Source organism: Plecotus auritus (genome assembly GCF_963455305.1).
Source record: "Plecotus auritus genome assembly, chromosome: 9".
NCBI lineage: Eukaryota > Metazoa > Chordata > Mammalia > Chiroptera > Vespertilionidae > Plecotus > Plecotus auritus.
Genome location: NC_137783.1, coordinates 20916077 through 20932081, shown reverse-complemented (window position 1 = coordinate 20932081; position 16005 = coordinate 20916077). Strand labels below are relative to the sequence as shown.

General features: G+C 43.5%; 1 protein-coding gene and 1 long non-coding RNA gene across 3 annotated transcripts in view; one reads left to right on the top strand and one right to left on the bottom strand.

The window, feature by feature from the left end:
* Positions 1 to 440: 440 nt before the first annotated feature.
* On the bottom strand, positions 441 to 14300 carry LOC308234305. Its single transcript, XR_013959042.1, has 4 exons — positions 13155 to 14300; positions 10543 to 10586; positions 2203 to 2327; positions 441 to 1799 (listed from the first exon to the last, which is right to left on the bottom strand). It is a non-coding gene; the product is annotated as an uncharacterized lncRNA (long non-coding RNA).
* The window catches only part of CNNM1 (cyclin and CBS domain divalent metal cation transport mediator 1), a 49211-nt gene continuing 46363 nt past the window's right edge, over positions 13158 to 16005 (top strand). Inside the window, exon 1 of one of the 2 annotated variants that reach the window (XM_080641821.1) lies at positions 13158 to 14806. In XM_080641821.1, coding sequence (XP_080497947.1) covers positions 13243 to 14806 — 1564 coding nt within the window. In that variant the 5' untranslated portion in view covers positions 13158 to 13242. The remainder of the gene's footprint in view (positions 14807 to 16005) is intronic. The other variant, XM_080641820.1, reaches the window with a different exon arrangement.

Below are 16005 nucleotides of genomic sequence, written 5' to 3'. Positions count from 1 at the left end.
TATGATGCCACTGGGTTCCCATGAACATCTGCAACTGTATTCACAACATAGTCACATTATCATGTCCTTGAGTACATGTGCAGTTTTCTAGGGGGAAAGCCCATAGCTTTTATTGGAAATTTCCAGGAGTGCATAAATCTAAAAAAGATTAAGAACGACTCTTTTATGTCATTGTTTCTCAAAAAGTGAGTCAACAGTCAACTGTATTGAAATCACAGGAGACACTTATTAAAATGCAGATTCTTGGGTCCTATTCCAGACCCACAGACTCAAAATGGAGATAGGATCGTGCATTTCCTTTTTCTTTTTTTCAATAATTGGTTGATTCTTGTATGTGCCCTGACTGGGGATCAAACCCACAACCTTGGTGTATCCAGACACGTTCTAACCAACTGAGCTACCCAGCCAGGGCCTTAACTAGTTTTTATTCTTTTGTTTTTAAATTTATCGTTATTGTTGAAAGTATTACAGATGTCCCCTTCCCCCCCCCACATTGACCCCCTTCCAGCCCACACATGACCCCCCACTCCAGGCCTTCATTTTTAAGGCCCCAGGAGTATGCATGTTTAAATTAAATGTAAATTATTTTTGTATAGAAAATGTATGATAATTATATAAAATATAAAGATCAAAAGGGAAAAGTTTTTCTCCTATCCTTGTTTCTCAGCTAAGAGTTTCTCTTCAGAGAGGCAACCACTGTTAACAGTTTCCTGTGTATTCTTTTAGAATCTTCTATAAAAAAAAGAAATCAAACCTCTCTTGTGATTTTTATGCATAATAAAATTTGAGAATCATGGCTTTATAAAGACAAAAATGACTATTTGCCTGCATTGAAGACTCTCTCAGATTGACTGCCCCTGCTCATCTAAGAACCAGATTATCATGAAAAACAACACTCAAGCCAATATTATATGAAAAACTCAATTTTTCCCATCTCCTCTCCGTAAAGAAAACATCTTCAATATTTTTTATTGTTTGGCTGGAAGTTACCACCTCTGCTTCCAGCATTTTGTGCCCCGTCTGGTACCCCACATTGGATTCAGGTATTTAATACATTGATTAGCTGGTGATCAAAGTGGGATTGACGTTCTGACTACCCAGATGTTGGGTATTAATCATGAATAAAGAAAATTATTGACCTTTGGGGGTGAGAGGAGGACCTCTCTGCCCTAGGTAAGAGTTTCACTTATGAACTGATAGAAACGCCTGTACCTCAGAAATATTGTGCACACAATTAATGGTTTATTGTAGACATTAACAAGTCCAGAATGCCTTACCCCTGCTCTACTGGGGACCTCCATCTCCATGCTTCTGTATGAATAGGGTCCAGGGCTTCAAGCAGAGTAAAGTATGCGTTAGCGTTTTCAGATATGAAGCATGCTCGAATATGCGTCCCATAAGAGAGGAGATGTACTTTAGATGCCAGCCCAAAATTTTAACGCTATTCCACCCAATTTCACACCTGAAAGGCTAACAAATAATAACGAGATTCTCAAAGTTGTTAGGAATCAGAGACATTCAAGTTTTTAAATGAGATAGCACTTCATGCTCATCAGCTTGGCCAGATTTGAAAAGTAAATACTAATTGCAGGCTAGGATATGGGGAAACAGGAACATTCAGGCACTATTGGTGGAGAGTATTCTGGCTATACTAAGTGCAATTAAGTGTATGTGTACACTGTGACCCAACAGTCTCACAGTGGGTACATCCCAGAGGAGTCTCCCACAGGTCCGGCAGGGAATGGTCAAGTATTTCACTGTGGCTTTCGGTAGGGGAACGTTGATGGCAATCTGTGTCCCTAAAGGAATAGATGAAAATAAAGTTGTGGCTATCCAACGTGGAAGACCACCTAGCATTTAGAAACATCAAACTAAGCATATGTTCAGCAACATGGACAGATTTTATAAACACAGGGTTTAGTGAAAATGTAAGAAACAGAACAAGTTTTATAGTACATTTTATGACAATTAAAAGCATATACATAGGCAGAAAGTATATCAGTGGGACAGGGGATGGGCTTTCTTTTGGGGGTGATAAAAATGTTCTGAAAGTAGATAGTGATGGTGGTTGCACAACTTAATGAATATACTAAAAACCACTGAATTTTATAGTTCAGAGGGTGAATCTTAAGGTATGTGAATCATATCTCAATAAAATAAAAACACACAAATCAACACTGTATATTTTTTAGGGATACTTACCTGTAAAAGAACATATCAAGATATTGGAGTGGCTGCCTGAATGAGGAAGGGATGGGATTAGGATGGGAAGGAGGCCTTTCCATAGCCCGTGAGCTGAGGAAGATGATTAACTCAATCCTCTGTGCCTGTGGTAAAACCAACAAACAACAATATTAGTGTTTTCAGATATGAAGCATGCTTGAATATATGTCCCATAAAAGAGCAGATGTATTTTAGATGCTAGCCCAAAACTTTAACCCTATTCCACCCAATTTAGTGTAAAGAGAGGAAAGGAAAAAATGTTTATAGTTTTAATAAGGGAAAATAATTACACTATAATGAGGAATGAAAGGAAGCAATATTACAATTGTAGAAATGTTAGAAGTGCAACTATATAGGACCATATATATAAATGGGCAAAAGTTTGACAGATAGCTGTAATGTAGTGCAGTGTAGTGGCAGTGTTTCTGCCACTGATTGTATAATCCACCAAGGTACTTAATTTCTCTGTAGCTTAGCTTCCTCAATTAAAATGGAAATATTAATAATACCTACTTCCAAAGGTGCTTATGAGAATTAAATGAGTTAATTTATGCCTGATATATAGTAAACCTTATCTAAGGGCTATGTGGTATTCCTATTTTTCTAACTTTTTAAACTGTAGACTCTGGACTCAGACTGTCTGATTAGGCCCCACTACCCATTAGTGATGTGACTTTCACAGACCCAGTTACAGCCACAGTTTTCTCATCTATTGTGAGGATTAAAAGAGATAATGTACTAGTATTTGGCACAAAGTAAGCATGCAATAAATGCTAATGGGTTATATTAGTAGGAATATTATTAATACATTGTCATAATTTTAAAAGTAGTACAAAATGAATAGAAGTAACAAAATATTAAATTTTTCATCTTCTTCCTAATGTATAAATTCTTCCATTTTTATTAAATTTAATTTTGGGTTATAGTCTTCCCAGACCTTCCTCTCTAGATGAATGACACTTTGAACAGCTCCTTCTTAGGAGTAATTAATTAATTAGGTAGGTAAGCAACTTCTAGTTCATCTCTGTCATCCTCAGTAGAATCTAGGCTCCATGAAGGCAAAGATGGTATCTGTCTATACCAGGGGTGGGCAAACTTTTTGACTCGAGGGCCACAATGGGTTCTTAAACTGGACCGGAGGGCCGGAACAAAAGCATGGATGGAGTGTTTGTGTGAACTAATATAAATTCAAAGTAAACATCATTACATAAAAGGGTACGGTCTTTTTTTTTTTATTTCAATAGTTTTATTCATTTCAAACATTTTAACAAGAAGAATGTAAACACTAATTATTATAATTTGAAACTTCAAAAAATGGAGGAATCATAGCACAATAACATACCTTATATTGAAGATGGCAAAGGCAAAATAAAATTGCCTAACAAAGGAAAAGTACAAAAGCCTTTCAAATTAAACTTAAATATAATAAAATAATTTAAAACTAAAACAGAAAAGAACAAAATGTGTAAACAGTAAATTAAACATTTTCTTTAGTGCAACTTCCAAATTATGCCCGGGACGTAGATGTAGATGGCAATGTAGACTGGGTTGAAAGGTTTTTGGTCTTTAAAACATCAACTTCAGTGGGAACAGTGTTGTTGGTCTCCTTTTTTAGCTAATGCATCAAAGTCTGGAGATAGTTTTGTTGTGGCTATTCTCAGGATAGATCTGAGGTGTTCGTCAGTTAAGCTGGATCTGTGAGGGGCTTTGTTGATGTTCATGACGCTAAATGTCTGCTCACAAACATAGGTTGACCCAAACAGCACCAGTATCTTCTGTGCCATCCTCCGGATGTTTGGAAAAGTGGCTTCATTAAGTGAAGCATAAAAGTCTCTTAGTTCAAGAGAGCTGAATTTCTCCTTTAGGACAAAGTCAGACTGAAGATCTATGAGTTCCAGTTGCACCTCTTCTGGTGCTGTTTCAGGGTTTTGTGACAAAGGACAGGCCACCAGTTGAAGTGACTGGTCAATTTTTTCAACATCAGAAAACCAACGACAGGGAGAGAAACCAAGATGGCAGCATAGGTAAGCACCTAAACTGCTGCCTCGCACAACAATTTCAAAACTACAACTAAACGACAGAACAGACACCATCCAGAACCACAGGAAAGCTGGCTGAGTGAAAATTCTACAACTAGAAGGAAAGAGAAAAGCTCACAGAGAATTGGAGGTACGGCAAAGGGTCTTTGTGCGTGCAGAGAGGAAGGGCAGGGGAAGGAAGCCCCCGACCGCACTGAACCCCAGTTCTGACTGCACTGAACCCCACTTCCAGGCGAGCCCCTGGGGACCCACGCTCTTACGGGGGGAATCTGGACTCTGGGGCGGAGACTCGGGAGCCGGGGAAGGCAGAGGTCTGAAGGCGCGCGCGGGCCAGTGCGCACAAAGGCTGCGGAGGTTGCCACAGGCTTTCCCTAGTGGAAGGGAGTCAGAAGCTCCTGACTGCACTGAGCCCCAGTTCTGACTGCACTGAACCCCACTTCCAGGTGAGCCCCTGGGGACCCACGCTCTTGTGGGGGGAATCTGGACTCTCGGGCGGAGACTCGGGAGCCGGGGAAGGCAGAGGTCTGAAGGCGCGCGCGTGCGCGCAAGGGCAAGGCTGACTGGAAGCCAAGACTGTCTGCTCCGCCCTGAGACTCCACCCCATCCAAGCTGAGCACAGAGGCTATTTGCAATTTGGCAAGTGTAATCCTATAAGGCTGTCTCCAGCACCGAACTTCTCCCAGCGTAGACACAGCTGATCCTTACAGCCAACTGGCCTGGAGGTCAATTCCTCCCAGTGATACCAACAACAATCAAGACTTAATTACAACAAGGCTGTACACACAGTCCACAAAGGGGTGCACCAAGAGTGTCCACCTCAGGTTAACTGGGGAGGCCGACCTACTGGGCCATATAGGAAACCTAGCACACAAATCTACCCTACCAACTCAGGGAAGCAGTGAAAATGCGGCGTCAGAGAAACAGATCACAAACGAAAGAAATGGAGGAAAACAAACGACTGGATATAGAATTCAAAACCACGGTTATAAGGCTCTTCAAGAATATCCTAGAAAAGGCCTATAAATATAACGAGACCCTCGAAGATATGAAAAAGGACCAACTAGAAAGTAAACATACACTGACTGAAATAAAAAATATTATACAGAGACCCAAAAACAGACTAGAGAAACACAAGAATCAAGTTAAAGAATTGAAATACAAAGAAGCAAAAAACACTCAACCGGGAAAGCAAAAAGAAAAAAAAAAAATCCAAAAAGTTGAAGATAGTGTAAGAAGACTCTGGGACAACTTCAAGCGTACCAACATCAGAATTATGGGGGTGCCAGAAGAAGAGAGAGAGCAAGATACTGAAAACCTATTGGAAGAAATAATAACAGAAAACTTCCCCCACCTGGTGAAAGAAATAGACTTACAAGTCCAGGAAGCGCACAGAACCCCAAACAAAAGGAACCCAAAGAGGACCACACCAAGACACATCATAATTAAAATGCCAAGAGCAAAAGACAAAGAGAGAATATTAAAAGCAGCAAGAGAAAAACAGTTAATTACCTACAAGGGAGCACCCATATGACTGTCAGCTGATTTCTCAACAGAAACTATGCAGGCCAGATGGGAGTGGCAAGAAATTTTCAATGTGATGAATAGCAAGAACCTACAACCAAGATTACTCTACCCAGCAAAGCTATCATTCAGAATTGAAGGGCAGATAAAGAGCTTCAAAGATAAGAAAAAGCTAAAGGAGTTCATCACCACCAAACCAGTATTATATGAAATGCTGAAAGGTATTCTTAAAGAAGAGGAAGAAGAAAAAAGTAAAGATAAAAATTATGAACAACAAATACATATCTATCAACAAGTGAACCTAAAAATCAAGTGAATTAAAAACATGAGGAACAGAATAATCTGGTGAATATAATAGAATCAGGGGCATAGAAAGGGAGTGGACTGATAATTCTCAGGGGGAAAGGGGTATGGGGGGTTCAGGAAGAGACTGGACAAAAATCATACACCTATGGATGAGAACAGTGGGGGGAGGTAATGGCAGAAGGTGGGGTGGGAACCGGGTGGAGGGGAGCTATGGGGGGAAAAAGGAGAAACAATTGTAATAATCTGAATAAAGATTTATTAAAACATTTTAAAAAAAAGAAAAAAAATCAAAAAAAAAAAAAAAGAAAGAAAACCGACGACAGAATTCTGCATGCAGGTCATCCAGTGATTTGCTGTATTTCTTCACGTTTTGGATGGTCTCCTTCTGTGTGGCTAGTGTGGCAAAATGAGTGAAGACTTTGTCTGAAATTTGTCTGGAAAAGAAAATCAGCTTCGATTTAAAGGCTTTCACATTAGTGTACATGTCATGTACATACTGATCTTTTCCCTGTAGCTTCACATTTAGCTCATTCAAATGTGAAAATATATCTACAGCAAATGCAAAGTCACACAGCCAATTCTTGTCACTCAGCTCAGTAAATTCGTCAGACTTCCCCTTTAATTTCAAAAATGCACCAATCTCTTCTTTGAGCTCCCACACTCATTGGAAAACTTTGCCCAAACTCAACCAGCGGACACGAGAGTGGTAAAGTAAGTCATGGTGATCTGCATCAGTTTCCTCCAGAAACTTAATAAATTGACGGTGCTGAAGTCCCTTTGCTCGAATGAAATTAACAAGCTTTACGACTGGATTAACAACATGATTAAGTTGTAATATAGACTTGCACAATGATTCCTGGTGAATAATACAGTGAAGAAAAATAACATCTTGGTTAGGGTTCTCCTCTTTCACTTTATCCTGAATTCTTTTTAGCAGTCCAACATTTTTTCCAGTTAAATTTGGAGATCCATCTGTCGTGATATTAGCAAGTTTACTCCATGGTAGCTTCATTTTCTCGATGACAGTAGACACCCGGTCATACAAGTCATCTCCCGTGTTTTTCCTTTCAGTGGCTCCATGGCTAAAAACTCCTCCGTAATTTCAAAATTGTCACTAATCCCTCGGATAAAAATTAAGAGCTGAGCAGTGTCCTTTATGTCATTACTTTCATCCAATGCTAGTGAATAAAACTTAAAGAATTCTGCCTTACTATTTAACTTGCTGGCCAAGTCTTCATCAATCAGTTCCACTCGACGAGTCACTGTCCTGCGCGATAAGCTGAGTTTTTCAAACTTGCCTTTGCTCTCTGGACACAAGAGACCTGCTGTCTTTATCATACATTCTTTCAAAAACTCGCCTCAGAGAGAGGTTTGCTAGCTTTTGCTAATTTGAATGATAGCATAAAACTTGCTTTGGTAGTTGTCTCTTGAATTGCAGTTTGTCTGTGAAAGACATTTTGCTGAGCCTGTAATTTAGCCATCAACCTCTGTGCAGTAGCCTCCCATTCTTGAGGTGACTGCTTGCTAGCATAGTTGCCATGCTTTGTGGCAAAGTGACGGCTGAGATTGTACTCTTTGAAGACTGCAAGTGTTTCCTGGCATATCAGACATACCGGCATTGATCGGACTTCGGTGAAAAAATATTTTGTTGTCCACTCCCTCTTAAACACTCAGCATTCACTGTCCACTTTCCTTTTCTTTGGTCCACTCATGTTTAATATTGGGCTAAAACCAACCGTTCTCTTATTAAATTCTTTACTAAAATAAGACAGTAAAGTATAAAAACAAGTGATTAAATTTGCTCTACTATAACATTTTTGGTCTTCTAAAAAATATATATATAACAAAATCATCTGAAAAAGTTCAGACATGGGACAGAGGCACACCCTGACCATAGAGAACATAGGAAACCTGTGTATCTTTCACACAGGCCCTTTGTTTATGGTAACACACATAGCTGCACATTGCTGTGTCTTCCAGACACACTTGTATGGGAGGAGCTAGGGCAGTGCAAAACATGGGTAACCAGTAGTTACCACTAGCACTTCCGTTACTGGCAAAAAACAGCCGCAGTGCACATAGTGTGAAAGAGCCCATTATCAATGTCAGCTTGCATCCACTGGACTCTATAAAAACAACCAAGTGCCACTTTTAAATGCCCATTGAAACAGTTTTTCTTATTAAAAGCTGGAAATGGCAGGATATTTATATATATACCCCTACTGTGACAGCCTGGCAGAGCATTACAAAGGAGAAAACCCAGCATCTGGTGATGTCCATAAGTATAAGACTTCAGGCTGTCATTACCAGGAAAGGGTTTCATCCAAGTATTAGATATGAACATTTGATTTTCAGTTTTTCATTTGTCCAATTAGTTCTGAAACCCTGAAATTAAGCGATTTTGTAATAAAATCTTTAGTTCATCACATTTCTATACAATCTTTTTGTTCAACCCACTGAATTAGGGTTCGTTCACACTAGCTGTGCTGCCGTTGCAGTGTGGTGCAGTACTGCAATGCAGCGCAGCTAGGGTTAATGCAGGGTACACAGGTTTCCATCATGTTTGCGTTGATGCTAATGTGCAGTGGTGCATGTTAACACAAATGCCCTGTAGCACGCATTTTTACAGGCGCAAGGGGGAGAAGCAAACGCAGCGCAAAATGCATTTGTTTTGCCGCTAACACATGTGTTAGTGGCCACGGTAGCATTACTGATACCTCATCCGTATCAGCAAAAAAATGCAGCCGCAGCATGGCTAGTGTGACATGTCCTTTTTCCCTGCTGCGCGTGTCCGCAGTGGGAAAAAAAACTGCAGTGGATACAAGCCCTAAAAGCTGAAAGTCTTTGTTGTTTTATTAACAAGTCATTGTGATGTACAGAATGTGGGAACAGGAAAAAATTGTGTTTGAGTAGAGCTCTTAATCTTACCTCAGAAAGGCTCTGATACTGTGCTCTCCAGGGGCGTGTCTCCCTACATCACCACGATAATGTGTCTACGCATTCCCAGGGTGATGTCGGGAGACATGTCCGCGGGCATTACAAGGAGCCTCTGGAAGATTGAGAGGTTGTTCCTTCTACTGAATGGGCGGATATAAATCCGCCCACTCAGAAGAAGGAGCTGCGGCCGTGTTTCCCAACGTTGCCATGTTAACACTGCTGCTGGTGAAGGAGCGGAGGGGAGAGCAAGAGAACCCTCCGCTCTTTCGGCTCCACGGGCCGGATAGAACAGCCGAACGGGCCAGATCCGGCCCGCGGGCCGTAGTTTGCTCACGGCTGGTCTATACCCAATATTTAGCACAGGGCCTAGTACTTTGTGCCTAACAAATACTTGTTGAATCAGTAAACAAGTAATAAAAAAAAAAACACATTTTAACATATGCATGCTAAAATAGCATAGCCATGGGATTAGAGGCAAGTATCATTTCTTCCTTCTGTCTGAGAAGTGATGAGTTGCCCATTTTGTAAGCTAGGAAGACAGTCAACATTCAGATTCTGAGGAGCTATTTTGACAGCTCTTCCTTACTAGAATCACACTGCCTGAACCTGTTTCAGGAATCCTTCCAGTTATAGTAGAACACTGGAAACCCAGTACTTTTCCAGACCCTCCTGTTCGGTAAAGGAAAAGTACTCAGTCTCTCTGGGGTATCCTCACCCAGTGTACATTAGCCCTCAGACACTGACTCACGAAAGGGGAGGGATCCTAAAATGGTTTTTCATTTCATAGAAGAGGAAATGGGCCCAGAAAGGTGGATTGACTTTCCAAAGCTTAACACTTGCTAATAATCCAGCTGGTGCAAGTGGAAATAGAATCATTCTTACAGTTCTCTCTCTCTCAATATTATACATATGTATGTAATAGTATCATTCATTAAAAACTAACTTTATGAAATAAGTTTTATTACATTATGGAAAACGCTCTTAATATATTAAGTGACAAAAGCAGACTAGAATTGTATGTATAATATGTATTTAAGTATAAAAGATATAAGTATGTGTGTGTATTTCTCAGTTATCTGTCTATACAGAAAATTTTTAAAGTGTGCTATAATATTAACAGTGTATATTTCAGCTTGGTGGTGTTATAGGTTCTTTATACTTACTTTTTTTTTTTACATTAAAAATCTATCTTCAATGAGCATGTAATTCTTTATCATCAGAAATTTAGGTTTTAAATTCCTGACCTAATATTTTTGAAAGGTTTTATTTTGACATTAGTCAGGACTGCAGGGTGAGGGAGCATCAAACTAGAGTCCAAAGATGTTTTACTGCTCATTTAATCTAATCTGTAAAATGGGGATAATTATATCTACTTCACAGGGCTATTATGTGAATGAAATAAAAAATACATAATTCCTTTTTAACTCTAAATCTTGATAAAGGTGTTAGGTGGTATTATAATGATGATAAAGTCCTATAGCCTAAGAGAGGTGGGAGAACCCTTAGGATAACATACCTGTGTACTGAGAAGCTTTAGGTTGAGAGAGGAGAGAGATCAAACTGTCAAGAGAAAAGTGAGAGCTTTTATTCCCCCAATACTTAAGGGAAACAATCACATGCCTGACCCCACTTCTCCTGTTCCCCTATATATCCAATAAATGCCTCAATGTTCTCCCTTCAGATTAAATCATCCAGCTATCTCTTAAGCAGCCCATGCCAGAGGCAGCTTGTAGTGCATGGACAGGATCTAGTGTATTTTAAGGCAGGTTTGTTTCACATTCCCTGCAGAGTGACAAGAAAACCTATGTAGGAATGTGGCCAACAGCCTTCTCAGGCCTGTCTAGTCCCAAAGCAGAAAGGGGCTATTCCCACTCTGGATGATTAGTTTGTTATGAAAGGAAGATAACTTTTAACTGGGATCATTTGTATTGAGCTTTATCCTCTGCAAAGCTTTCTTACTCAATATTTCAGGGTCTCACACATTCTATGGCAAATAACATTTCAAACAAAGCAATGATTTTTTAAGTTATTAAGAGGTACCAGCCCAGCTGGCGTGGCTCCGTGGTTAAGCGTCAACCTATGAACCAGGAGGTCATGGTACGATTCCCGGTCAGGTCACATATCAGGGTTGTGGGCTTGATCCCCAGTGCAGGAGGCAGCCGATCCATGATTCTCTCTCATCATTGATGTTTCTATCTCTCTCTCCCTCTCCCTTCCTCTCTGAAATCAATAAAAATATTTTTTTAAATAAAATAAAAAGTAATACACACCTATGGCAATTTCACACAAGAGAAATGAAAATGTATGTTCACACAAAAATCTGCACATGAACATTTATAGATCTTTGTGGTGCTTTATATATAAAACTGGAAATAAATGTTCTTTAACTGGTAAGTAGATAAACTACCTGTGATGCACCCATATAATGGGATACTACCCAGCTATAAAAAGGAATGAGCGCTTGATAAACACAACAACATAGATAACTCTTAAATGCATTGTGCTAACTAGGGAAACCAGATCCAAAAAACTGCATACTGTATTATTACAATATATGACATTCTGGAAAAGGAAAACTATAGTGGAGATCAACTCAGTAGTAGCCAGAAGATGGGATGAGGGAGAGTTGACTGCAAAGAGACAGTGAGAGGGAATATTGGGGGGTTATGGCACTATTCTTGATTATGATGGTTACATGAATATGTGCTTGTCAAAATGTATAGAATATAAGCCAAAAAGTGAATTTTACCATAAAACTTAAAAATACATGCATAAAAATAAAGTCACAAGCCTATGGTACATTCAAACAATACACAGGAATTCAGCAAAAAGTCTCCCTCTCAGATCTTTGTGGTGATAGAATAATGGTTCTGTATTTTGATTGCAGTGATGGTTATATAAATCTATGTGTGTGATAAAATGACATAGAATTATACACACATTATATCAATTTCCTGCTTTTGGTATCTATATGTATAAAAGCCCAGCAACCGAACGGGGCAACGACCAAAACGACTGGAACGACTGGTGGCTATGATGCACACTGCAGCAGCCAACCAGCCTGATCCGGCCCTGAATGCACCCCCACCCCCACCCCTGGCCGGCCCTGCGCCCATTAGGCCCCCAACACCCCGACAACACCCCGGTGGAGGGTGGGGCTGGCCGGCCAACCCCCCATGGCCCCTTTCCCCCCACCCCCCACCCCACCCCCCGCAAGCCCGGCGAATTCGTGCACCGAGCCTCTAGTTATGCTATAGTTAAGATATAACAATTGGGGGAAACTAGGTAAAGAGTACTTGGAATCTCTGCTTTATCTTGCAACTTGCTGTGTGTGTGCACGCGCGCACTTTAAGTATCTCTCAACCAACCTTCCAAACTCTAGTCCTGTTCCCCACTCCCCAGAGGTGAACATTACTACAAATTTCTTTTATACCTTCTGTATATTAAATCTAATATATATGTTTATGTGTACATATAAGTTTATACACAAATACTTTTAACACGAACAGTAGCATATTATACACATCGTTCTTCACCTTGCCATTTTTCAACTAACTCTTACTTTAGAGACTTTTCCATATCACAATCACATGGATCCATGTTATTCTTTTTTCCTGCTGCATAGTATTCCATCACACAGTAGTATCATTACTTATTTCAACAGTGTCTTACTGATGGACATTCCAGTCTTTAGAAAGAATTGAATATAAGTAATTTAGAAAATTTTAAACATTAAAGATCAGCTGGAGTTGAGACCAAACATAAAGTTTTACAGATTCAAGACTTGCCTCCAGAATATATTTTTACTAGAAGGGGGAATGCTCGCAGCAGGAGAAGCAAAATGATGGGAAGTTTCCCTGGCCAATGGGGAATAAGAGGGGCCAGCAGGGAATTACTGCGGGGTAGGCGTTCGCTAAGGTGCTGCCTAGTGCTTAAGTAGGAGGCCCTGCTCCAAGCCAAGCTTTCCCTAGGCTGCAGTTCAGATATACCAGAGTGCATCAGGGTTATGCACCGTGCAGTGATGCGTGGCCATTTCCAGCCTCCTGCTGGGACATCCTGCCCTGGCAGGGTCCAAACCCCCACCGCCTCCAGCCCACGCGCGCAGGGAGCGTGCACGTGGTGACCTGCCTGGGACCGGTTCCAGGCGCTGGCTCCTCCTCCCTCCAGCTCTCGCTCTTCTTTCTGCAGTATCACGTGCAGCCGCGCCGGGTGCAGGATGGCGGCAGCGGCAGCTGCAGTGGGTGTCAGACTCCGAGACTGCTGCAGCCGGGGCGCTGTGCTCCTGCTCTTCTTCTCCCTGTCCCCTCGGCCCCCAGCCGCCGCCGCCTGGCTACTGGGCCTAAGGCCCGAGGACACCGCTGGAGGCCGCGTGTCCCTGGAGGGGGGCACTCTACGCGCGGCAGAAGGCACCAGCTTCCTCCTGCGTGTCTATTTCCAGCCCGGGCCCGCAGCCCCCGCGGCGCTGGTGCCCGTACCCACCCTTTCCTCGGGGGAGAACGGCACGGGCGACTTGGCTCCACGACTCGTGTTTATCGAGGAGCCGCCGGGCGGGAGCGGCTTGGCGCCCAGCGCTGTCCCCACGCGTCCGCCGGGTCCGCAGCGCTGCCGCGAGCAGAGCGACTGGGCGTCGGATGTGGAGGTCCTGGGGCCCCTGCGCCCCGGAGGCGTGGCCGGATCGGCTCTAGTCCAGGTGCGAGTGCGAGAGCTGCGCAAGGGTGAGGCAGAGAGGGGCGGCGCGGGCGGTGGCGGGAAACTCTTTTCTCTGTGCGCCTGGGACGGACGCGCCTGGCACCACCACGGCGCCGCCGGCGGCTTCCTGCTGCGCGTCCGCCCGCGGCTGTACGGCCCGGGTGAGGGCCTGCTGACCCCCGCGTGGCTGCGGGCGCTCGGGGCGCTCCTGCTGCTCGCGCTGTCTGCCCTGTTCAGCGGCTTGCGCCTGAGCCTGCTCTCGCTGGACCCCGTAGAGTTACGGGTGTTGCGGAACAGCGGCTCAGCCACCGAGCAGGAGCAGGCGCGCCGCGTGCAGGCGGTGCGTGGCAGGGGGACCCATCTGCTCTGCACGCTGCTCCTGGGCCAAGCCGGAGCCAACGCGGTCCTGGCCGGCTGGCTGTACACCTCGCTGCCGCCGGGCGTCGGGGGTCCGGGGGAAGACTACGGCGAAGCAGGGATTCACTTCCCGTGGCTGCCGGCGCTCGTGTGCACCGGCGCCGTGTTCCTGGGTGCGGAGATCTGCCCCTATTCTGTGTGCTCGCGGCACGGGCTGGCCATCGCCTCGCACAGCGTGTGCCTGACCCGGCTCCTGATGGCGGCCGCTTTCCCCGTGTGTTACCCGCTGGGCCGCCTGCTGGACTGGGCGCTGCGCCAGGAGATCAGCACTTTCTACACGAGGGAAAAGCTGCTGGAGACGCTGCGGGCCGCGGACCCCTACAACGACCTGGTGAAAGAGGAGCTCAACATCATTCAGGGCGCCCTGGAGCTGCGCACCAAAGTGGTGGAGGAGGTGCTGACCCCTCTGGGAGATTGCTTCATGCTGCGCTCCGACGCCGTGCTGGACTTTTCCACGGTGTCCGAGATCCTGCGCAGTGGCTACACTCGCATCCCCGTGTACGAGGGCGATCAGCGGCACAACATTGTGGACATTCTGTTTGTCAAGGACTTGGCCTTCGTGGATCCCGATGACTGCACCCCACTCCTCACCGTCACCCGCTTCTACAACCGGCCCCTGCACTGCGTCTTCAATGATACTCGGCTGGACACGGTGCTGGAGGAGTTTAAGAAGGGTGAGCAGTGGTCTATCTCCTTTCTCAGCTCCTACCACCTTCAAAAGTACTACCCTTTCATAAACATGTGAGGCTTCAGGCACCCAGAGCAATTCTTCCCTGGTACCAAAAACTCAAGGTAGACCCCACCTCATGACGCACTGGCCCTTTCCATTTCACTTCTCCCTACCTTCCTTGCAGATGACTGCGCTCCAAGTCTCTTCTCCTTGGCTTGGCTCACAAGATGCCCCATATTTCTCATTCATTTCATTCCAGTATTTTTTCAGGGCCTATCACTTGTCAGGTGTTGTGCAGGATGGACTTTGGAAATAGTCCTTGGAGGTCATTGCTTATAGCTTCCCACCCATTGCCGGAGGAACCTTTACAAGTTCCCATAGCAAGTAGCCTTTGTTTTAAACTCCTCCCGGGACTGGAAGCTCACTATTTCCAGTCAGTTGAGTATCTACAGACTCAATCCACTGCTGGACAGCTCCGCTGCTGACAATGTCTTACATTGGAGTAGAAATTTATTTCTCCTAAGCTTCTCTCTGGGTCCTACTTATATCCCTTGAATCACATAGAGTAAACCCCAAACACCTTAGACACTCTTCCCCCCTACTGAATTTTCCATCAGCTATTCACTCTGCATATCAAGTACCCACGTTGGAAATTAAAAATTGAGTAAGGCAATGAGGCCCTTGTACTTCTTGGAACTGTGGTCCCATGAGGTAGGATAGATCGGGACCTGAGGAAATATTCTGATAAAGGGAACCACTAGAACACTTGCATAAGGACATGAAAAGAAAACTTGTGTGTTTACTTCAGAGCAGTCATCCCCACTCCTTGATGTCATGCTTATAACATGTTCACTACATGTCTGGAGTTGGTCTTGGGTGAGTACAGTTCCCCCAAGAAACATCAGCCTGTGTACTTTGGTGTCAGTCGTCTTGGCATTCCACAGTTTTGCTGGTTCACCTAGTTAGCTAGAGTTGACCCAGAAGGACCCTTGCTTGTTTTTCAAAATCAAATCCACCTTCAAGAGTCACCACTGAGAGCATTCAGAAGATTATCTCGCAGATCCTGAAAGCAATTCTAGAAATGATTTGAGAACAGTGACATAGTTAGAAAAAGGTAGGACCTTCTAGATTCTAGAATGACTATTTTGAAGGAGGCACTCATCTATACATTTGAGTTGGCATGTTTATTACAAACTAAGCTAA